At 37.0% G+C, this 10,226-nt stretch overlaps 1 protein-coding gene across 1 annotated transcript; it reads left to right on the top strand.

Moving 5' to 3' along the window:
• Nucleotides 1–7,528: 7,528 nt before the first annotated feature.
• Nucleotides 7,529–9,562, top strand: LOC107793138 (scarecrow-like protein 32). The gene has a single exon (XM_016615425.2). The coding sequence runs from the start codon at nt 7,726–7,728 to the stop codon at nt 9,031–9,033; it is 1,308 nt and encodes a 435-aa protein (XP_016470911.1). The 5' UTR covers nt 7,529–7,725; the 3' UTR covers nt 9,034–9,562.
• Nucleotides 9,563–10,226: the final 664 nt, after the last annotated feature.

The raw sequence follows: 10,226 nt of genomic DNA, 5'->3' as shown, positions 1-10,226 counted from the left end.
ATTCTGAATGCACTTATGCATGGCATCACGTGGAATGTAGATGTTCTAATTCATTGGGAGATATATTTACCGAAGGAGTGAGTCAGATAGAATAGGAATCTCTTAAGTATGCGAGAATGTTATTGGAAACATGAGAAAACTTTGATTCCTATAGTATTCAACAAATGGAAAGCCTCCAAGTGTAAATTTAATTTAAATTTTAGAAAAAGAAAAAAAGGAAAACAGTGCTTTAAACTTCTTTTTTGAGAAAACCAGAATACTTATATTATTAACTCTAATTAGAACTAGTCATATTACATTGCATAGAGATGGCACTTAGGCGCATCTTGATAATGATTGCCAAGTTTAATCAATTTAGTACACACATTATCCGAAATTAGTCTAACGAAATATGTTCCATATCTATCTATCTGCTAAACATTAGGTTTTAATAAAAAGAGGTGGAACGGAACAACAAAATTCTTCACTTGATTTAGGTGTTTGGAAGTTTCCTTTGCCGAAACGTGGCGATATTTGATTCCTTTTCCTAAAGCTACGCCTGACCAGGCTTAAAACTTGTATCTAGCTAGCAATTGAATACGAAATGATCAACTTGCCTAAACATAAATTCCTAATGCTAAATAACAAATGTAAAGTGTTTGTCCTATTATTCACCAAGAAGATGCAAACAAGATCTCTCTCTCTCTCTCTCTCTCTCTCTCTCTCTCTCTCTCTCTCTCTCATATATATATATATATATATATATATATATATATATATATATATATATATATATATATATATATATATATATATATATATAAATTTTTCTTTCACGTCCGTATATGCAGGGGCCGATGCAGTTTTTGGATCGGGTTTAACTGAACTCAGTACTTTTCATGCGTAATATAAATTTATGTGTAAAAATTTATTGAAATTGCAATACATAGTAAACTTTAACAATATAATAAGTTCAATACTAAAAATCTTAAATGTTAAATTCACAGAGCTAAAATCCTGAATCCGCCTCTCCTTACATGATTCTATGTACTAATGCTTACGAGAAACCTATAAAAAAAAAAAAAAGACATTCTCTACGGTCATTCACCAGTGAATAGAGCAACATTTTTAAGTGAAATATAATACAACTAAAAAAATTTGCCCTTATGTGACAAGAGGTGGATTTTGTCTTATGTTGTGGCGTTAATTGGCACTAAATACCAAATCCGATGATCATGTCTGTGAAAGGACGGGAATGAATGGTACCATCAATCACTAAACTCAAACAGAAAACTGAATTAGCACAATTATATATAATTCAATGTTTAGAGTTTTTGGTGTTCCATCATTAGCTTAATTCGACAAACAAATGGCCGGCTAAGACAGCTTCTTTAACCTTTTCTCTACCTTAAGTACGCAGTCACTTAGTAAATCCAAAATTATGTATGTGACCCGAGAAGACTACGTGTAGACACTGAAATTTTAACAACTCAAGATAAATCCTATATTCAAGACAACTCTTGAAATATTAGGAGTCTATCAGGGTTACTTGGTGGATACTCCACTCAAACCCTTATTCGTGCATATAAATAAGGCTACATATGTTCTTCAAAGACAGTCTCAACAATTTCATTAACTCTTAGAATATGCACAAAGAGATCAAATATGAGATCTCCGAAATTCCATGAAATTCTTGGAATATTCATTAAGAGATCAAAGACATGTCAAATGTCTTGCTTATAGTCCTATGTTAGAGAAATACGCCTCTAAGGCCCTCAAATCACGTAGAATAAATCGGAGGGAAGAATCAAGGGATAAACAGAGTTGTAATCTGCAATGTTTATCAATAAAATCCTTTTTTCTTTATAGTTGTTTGTGATTGCAGTTTATTTTCATATGCTGAAAATTAGTTGCAAACAAATTGGCATGCCTAGTGGGACAATCTCTACCTCTCATCTCAACTTTTCAATCACCAAAGTCCAAGAACATTGAAATGGCTTCAAAGAAAATCAACGTCGGTTCAACTTCCACCAAGGCTGCTAACTCCAGGTTCTATGTTGATGTCAAAAACATCCTCGATGTTACCTTTGGAAGCTTCGGACCAGTTACGAGGAGCAAAGCGAGCTCTTTAGGACAACAAGCACCCCAAGTGTCGTCTGTATCAACACCTGTTTTTGGATATTCATCCTCAAAAGGAGCAAGATCTTCCACAAATGCACCTGAAGGAGGAAGCGATGTTGCTGAAAAGATCAAGAAAACTCTTGCTCTTCTTGACCTCTCCGGATCCAAGCATTATACTGTGAAAGAAGATGATGATGCTTCAAGTGATGGATCCTCCTCACTTACACCACATAGTGTGAGCTAATCAAGGATCAATTTGTGTGGAAATCCATGCTACTCTCCGTCGTCCACGACAATCATGCAAGCCATGGTGACAAACACTTTATCTGTGGAGGAGCAGTTGGCAAACATGACGGAAGTAATCGCTGGCTTGACCAAATGCATGCAAAATCAAAAGGCTAGAATTGACAAACTAACAGACAGGGTGGGAATCTTGATAGAAGAAGAATCCACCGATGCACCCGGCAAGCTCCCAGAAGTTCTAAAGAGTGACTCTCCCTCAAGACAAGTAGCATCCACTAAGGCTATCCCTGTCTCATCTGAAGGGATGATTCCAATCGATCAACTAAAGGAGTTCATTGAAGGAACCATTAAGAATAAATATAAAGTTGCTGCCAAAACCTCCCTTACATATGCAAAGTCGTACACTACAAGGGTTGATATGTTGAAGATGCCTGCTGGCTATCAACCTCCAAAGTGTCAACAGTTTGATGGTAAAAGTAACCCAAAGAAACATGTGGCGCACTTTGTGAAGACGTGCAACAATGCTGGGACTTATGGAGATTACCTCATCAAGCAGCTTGTCCGCTCGCTAAAAGGAAATGCTTTTGACTGGTACATAGACCTCGAGGTTGGGTCTATTGATAGCTGGGATCAACTAGAGCAAGAGTTCCTCAATCACTTTTATAGTACGAAACGTACTGTGAGTATAATAGAACTTACAAATACTCGTCAACGAAAGGGGGAACCAGTTATCGACTTTATCAATCGTTGGAGGAATGCAACCCTCAACTGCAAAGACAGGCTTGGTGAAGCTTCAGGCATAGAGATCTTGCAAGGTATTAGGCCTGGCACATTTGAAGAACTTGCAACTCGTGTCTATGACATGGAATTGAGCATGGACTCCGCGGGAAATGAAAGGTTTCCCATCTATGAACCTCGCAAAGGGAATGACAAGCAAAAAGTCAGGAAGTGGGGCAAGTTCTTACCCAAGTCTGAAAGCAAAGAAGTTATGAATATCAACATGTCACCTGTGAAGTTCACGACGAAGGTGAGCAAGAAGCAGAGTATGAAATCCACCTCTTTTCAAAATACTCCAAGTGGAAAGTTGACTCTAAAAGAAATACAAGAGAAGGAGTACCCATTTCTGGATTCTAATGTGCTAGCCATTTTTGAAGAACTCCTCGAGTTAAATCTTATTGAGCTTCCAGAGATGAAGCGACCAAATGAAGCTGGGAAAACAAATGACCCAAATTACTGCAAATATCACTGACTTGTAAGCCACCCTCTGGAGAAGTGCTTTGTCTTCAAGGATAAAGTCATGGACTTGGCTTGCGAAAAAAAGATCGTGCTTGAAGATGAGCAAAAAAGTGCAAACCAAGTCTCTATCACCTTTGGCTCATTCAGTCCGGATGAATTATGTGGTTTTAAAGAAAGTAAAGATGAAGAATTACTGGAGAGTGACAAAGTTGAAGTCAATCAACCTGATGATGATGAAGGTTGGACATTAGTGACTCGTCGTAGGCACCATAAAAGGAGCCCACAAAAAGAATCAATAGAACAACCAACAAGGAAAATGATGGTGAAAAGACCAAGGAGATGGAATCCGGCTAAATATTTGAAGAAAGCAAAAGTGGAGGTGCACCACCCTCAAAAGCCACGACATACAATGACCTTGGAGGATTTCTTTCCATCTTGGTTTCGCATGAAGATTTCCCGTGATGGTATTGAGGCATGTTGGTGCAATGCTGATAAAGGGGAAGAAAAGAGTGATGACCTACCATTGGCATCATCTTCGAAAAATCTCACCGAGTCCACTCCTCAAGAAGTTAATGCTTGTGAGGAAAATGTCACGTTCACAAATGACGATCTTCTGCTAGGTGACACTCTTCATAACCATCCATTGTACCTGGTTGGCAATATGTGTGATGAAAGGGTAAATCGAATTTTGGTTGATGGAGGATCCTTAGTGAAAATTTTGCTAATTCGCATTGTGAAAGAACTTGGTATTCCATAAACGAATTCTCAGAATGTCGTGTGATGATCCAAGGATTCAACCAAGGGGGGCAAAGAGCCATAGGCGTGATCAGGCTAGAAATCACCATTGAAGATATGCAATCAAGTGCATGGCTGCATGTAATCGACGCGATGACTTCATACAATGTCTTGCTTGGAAGGCCTTGGATATATGAGAATAAACTGGTTCCATCTACCTACCATCAATATTTAAAATACTACGAGGGTGAAGTCGAGAAGAAGATAGTTGATGATGATGAGTCATTCACCGAGGCAGAGTCACACTTCGCCGATGTAAAGTTCTACTTGAAGAACCACATTGTGAAGGAGATAAAAGTTGATGATGGCATGAAAAGCAAGAATGACGAGCCCATAACTAAAAGCGCTGAGGTGATTATTGGTAAAGCCAAAGCTGTTACTGATGAGGTACACGCCAACGTGAATAAATCTCATAAAGGGGGTATTGCGTCTTATGGAAAGAAAGTAAGTCTCGTGCTCCAATATGTCCTTAAAAGGAAGAAAGACGAGGGCGAATCATCTAATCTATAAATTAACATGCTAAAGGAGTTAACTCTTTCGGTAAAACAAATTTTGGCAAAAAGATCAAATATTAGATCTCTGAAATTCCATGAAACTCTTGGAATATTCATTAAGAGATCAAAGACATGTCAAATATGTCTTGAGGGAAGAATCAAGGGATAAACAGAGTTGTAACCTACAATGTTTATCAATAAAATCCTTTTTTCTTTATAGTTGTTTGTGATTGTAGTTTTTTTTATATCATAAATAATTTAGTTGCAAACAAATTGGCACGCCCAGTGGGACCAGTTCTACCCTTCATCTCTTCCTCTCGGAATATGCACAAAGAGATCAAATATGAGATCTCCGAAATTCCATGAAACTCTTGGAATATTCATTAAGAGATCAAAGACATGTCAAATATATCTTGCTCAAATTTCTAGCAACATTCAAGACCCAAACGGAGTGTTGTTACATTCTTCTTGATCATCAAATACATCAACGAGATGTATATCAATCTACGTTCAAGAAATACGCCGCTAAGGCCCTCGAATCACATAGAATAAATCGGAGGGAAGAATCAAGGGATAAACAGAATTGTAACCTACAATGTTTATCAACAAAATCTTTTATTCTTTATAGTTGTTTGTGGTTGCAGTTTATTTTTCATATGCTAAAAGTTAGTTGCAAACAAATTGGCATGCCCAGTGGGACCAATTCTGCCCTTCATCTCTTCCTCCCGCAAATCAAAAATTTCAAATTTCAAGATTATCTGTTGTGATGGTCGGGTACTTCAAGTCTAGTCTTCAAGCTTCAGCAAGCCTACACCTCGACAAACCTTGAAATAGGTGGCATTTGTAGACACTGAAATTTATCAGATCAAGATAAATCTTATATTCAAGACAACTCTTGAAATATTAGGAGTCTATTAGGGTTACTTGGTGGCTACTCCACCCAAACCCTAATTCATGCCTATAAATAAGGATACATATGTTCTTCAAAGACAATCTCAGCAATTCCATAAACTCTCGGAATATGCACAAAGAAATCAAATATGAGATCTCCGAAATTCCATGAAACTCTTAGAATATTCATTAAGAGATCAAAGACATGTCAAATATGTCTTGCTTAAAGTCCTACGTTCGAGAAATACGCCGCTAAGGCCCTCGAATCACGTAGAATAAATCGGAGGGAAGAATCAAGGAATAAAGCAGAATTGTACTCATAATTGATTAGTAAAATATTTTTCTCCTATTTTGTGATTGCAGTTTATTTTTCATATATTGAAAATTAGTTGCAAACAAATTGGCACGCCCAGTGGGACCAGTTCTGCCCTTTATCTCTTCCTCCTACAAATCGAAAACTATAAATTTCAAGATTATCTGTTGTGATGGTCGAATACTTCAAGTCTCGTAGTCTGATATACATAAATTATTCACTGATTACATACGGTATACACATATTATATATGAATTATACATATATTATGTAATTGCCCAACCCTCTAGTGATATTGTCCGCTCTAGGACTAGTCACTCACGGGTTTAAAACGCGTCACTAGGGTCTAAGAGTTGTTAACTTATATACCCAACATCTCTCTTGTGTTTTGCCGATGTGGGACACTATCTAAAGTTTGGAGTGTTACATATACCTCCTCTTATGGACTCAGTATCCTCGCTGAGGTTTGCCCCACCGCATGGGATTCGCCTAGACTCAGCATTGAGGTTGGCCCCTCCTAACCGGGATTTGTCTAAACTCAGTTGAACTCTGACCCACCATCGGCAAGGTTGACACAAGAGTGACTCTGATACCATCTGTAACAGCATAGGCCCAGAGCGGATAATATCACTAGCGGACTGGGCTGTTAAATATTATATATCTACCAACTACTCTTAATTTAAGCGCTTGGCTGGACAAAGATTTAGGTTAATTCTTCTATAATTTAATTGCATAGTAGACCCCAATATAAAGCTAAATGCATGCATGGTACTCATTATAATGTGGTAAGTTTACTTGACGTCTAAAGTAATTTAAAGAGACAGATGTTTTCCTCTCATTTTTATTTTTGATTGAGAGGATCGGAGGAAGATAGGAGTATGCTAATACTTTTCCGCAAACCAAAGAGTTTTCAAATTTTAACCTCGTCCAAATAGAAAAAAAGAAATAAACAGGTTAATAACTTGGTGTGAATTCTAACTCCAAGCAAACTTAAATGAAAGAAAATATATTTGAAATTTCAAGCTTTTCGCGACTAGGTCCTTATTTTACGGGTTCAGCCAAACCCATTAGTTTTTGTTCAAACCCTCTTTTATATTAAGAAATTCGATAAATACGTACAAACTATTAATTTAGAACCCAGTAACTTAAAATGATTATAATTTGGAACCCATAAAGTTCAAATCCTAGCTCCGCCTCTGATTTTACTTGCACGTTAATTAACTTAATTTTACGGTAAATTTAGAGTTCTACCATGGTCCAAATAGCTAGATATATGCAAATCAAAACAAACAAACAAATACATCAAATTCTGTTTGTTTGCTAGCAAATATTAGGAAAGTAGTTGGATAAGGAGAAGTCCAGGTATAGAAATATACGTAGTCTTTCACTAACTCCAATTTCTTTTATTGAGTTTTATTTTAAACATCCTTGCTTCATCATCTATATATAGATAGTATATCTTTAGCTTGAAACCTCACATTTCTTGAATATACAATAGCTTTCATCTTGACAATTGGATTCTATCTTTTGCACTCAATTACTAACAAATAATCAGTAGCTTTTTTTCCCAGACTTCCATGCACGTAAAGAAAACAAAACCCTATCTATAATTTCTGTGCTCATACATCAATTTTAGTCATTCACTTCATCACTATGAAGGCAGAATTGAGAGGAACCTCTACAACAATTCCCCTCCAAAACTCTAGCCTTTTTAACAACCCTCAAAATTCTCTAGCAGGAGCATTAAAAGGATGTATTGGGAATCTTGATGGGGCATGTTTGGAGAAACTTTTACTTCATTGTGCAAATGCATTAGAAAACAATGATGTAACTTTGGCTCAACAAGTTATGTGGGTACTCAACAATTTGGCTTCTTCTAATGGAGATCCAAATCAAAGGCTTACATCTTGGTTTCTTAGAGCATTAATTTCAAGGGCTTCTAGGGTTTGTCCTACAGCCACAAATAATTATCTCTATGGAAGTAGTAATCTTGATCAAAGGAGATTAATGAGTGTGACTGAGCTTGCAGGGTATGTAGATCTCATCCCTTGGCATAGATTTGGATTTTGTGCATCAAATGGTGCTATTTATAAAGCCATTGAAGGGCACACAAAAGTTCATATATTAGATTTTAGTATCACTCATTGTATGCAATGGCCAACTCTAATTGATGCAATAGCTAAGAGGCCTGAGGGTCCTCCTTCACTTCGAATATCGGTGCCTTCTTGGAGACCATCAGTTCCTCCATTTATCAATGTATCAAGTGAAGAAGTTGGCCTGCGTTTGGCTAATTTTGCAAAGTTTAGAGATGTCCCTTTTGAATTCCAAGTGATTGAAGACTTGAACTATGATATGCTCTTGAGCCAATTGAGTCCTTCAACTCTTCAACTTAGGGATGATGAGGCTTTGGTGGTTAATTGCCAAAATTGGTTAAGGTATATGCCTGATGAACAAATTAAAGGAAGTAGTATTTCTTCTCGTGACATATTTCTTGATAGGGTTAAGGAACTAAATCCATGTATTTTGACTGTGGTTGATGAGGATTCTGACTTGGGAAACTCAAGTTTAACATCAAGACTAGCCACTTGCTTTAATTATTTATGGATACCCTTTGATGCATTAGAGACTTTCTTGCCTAAGGATAGTAGACAAAGGCTTGATTATGAAGCTGATATTGGCCACAGAATTGAGAATATTATTGGATTTGAAGGGGTTCAAAGAATAGAGAGATTAGAGCGTTGTAACAAGTTCTCACAAAGGATGGAGAATAGTGGTTTTATGAGTGTTTCTTTTTGTGAGGAAACAATTAAGGAAGTGAAGTCACTGTTAGATGAGCATGCAAGTGGGTGGGGTATGAAAAAAGAGGATGACATGCTTGTATTAACATGGAAAGGCCATAACTCTGTCTATGCAACTGCTTGGGTCTTGGTCCCACCTCAAATGGACACGAGGATTGAGTAAAACAAGACAGTCTAGTACTTTAAAACTAGATACTCCATATTTTAGTTCCAAGTGGGTTTTTAAATGTGCTACGGTAGCTTTAATTAAAGTAGCTAGGCCTATTGGGATGAAGTTTCATTCTCAGGGTGGTCCATGGGAAGAGAAATGACAGGATTAGAATTGCTTTTTCTTTTTCAGTCATAGTGTTGTAACATAAAACAAGACGAGGGTGAAATGCTAGGAATTGGAGAGAAACTTTAATTTCAACCCATGCCACCTTTGTATTTGTGTTCTACAAGACTACAACTGTCACATGGAAGCTGAGGAAATTAAGAAGAGAAACGTGCATATTAATGTCTTTTGCATGAAGACCATAACCAGCCACCATATTTTAGTCGTGCTTTTCAGGCTTTGTTTTTGTGTTCGGAAGTGATTATCTAACTTTGTAGAGTAGAAAAATATGAGGGCTAAGGCTTTCGTTATCGCAAGAGAGCACTAATTTCAACATCTTGTTTCTATTTCCGTGTAATTTGACGTTAACAAACATTCTAAATTGTATTCCTATATGTTTACCTCGAAAATACGAGTAACAATTAAATTTGATTTATGGTTTTAAAGATATCTGATTTAGTTCAATACCATAATTAATAATCAAGAAATATGAAGTAGAAATGAAAAAAATAAGTGAATCAAACCAATGTTACTCAGCAGTGATGACCTCGAGCTTGGTGACCTCGAGATAAACTAAGAGCAATAAAGTAAGAACAATAAATGTAAAGGACAATTCTGGTGAACAATAAGAGAGAAAAGTAGGATAATATATTCTTTGCCAATGATTAGATGATGTTACAAATGATTGAGGTCCCATTTATATAATAGGGGATCCCTAAATAAGTTACATTTTTATTTACAATAAGGAATATTATTAGTACAACTGTCTAATCGCCTAGTACGGAATAGTACAATCCTATTTCGGGACTTGCGCCATGATCTTGGAAACGTGGCAGGAATCTTGCCCATTATGTTACAAGTCCATAACGGTACTATTTCGGGGTCGAGCATACTCAGCCTCGGTTCATCATGCTTCAATCTTCGGACATCGCACTCTATCTTCGAATTCGAATCTGGTCCCTCGAGCTCGAACTCCAACTGACTTGAACTCGGGTTTTGGACGACCTCTCGAGCCTATAGATCGAAGGCATACTATCTCGACC

Source organism: Nicotiana tabacum, chromosome 10 (assembly GCF_000715075.1).
Source record: "Nicotiana tabacum cultivar K326 chromosome 10, ASM71507v2, whole genome shotgun sequence".
Classification (NCBI taxonomy): Eukaryota; Viridiplantae; Streptophyta; class Magnoliopsida; order Solanales; family Solanaceae; genus Nicotiana; species Nicotiana tabacum.
Note: the sequence above shows the minus strand (reverse complement) of the source record. Positions and strands in the feature narration are given on the sequence as shown.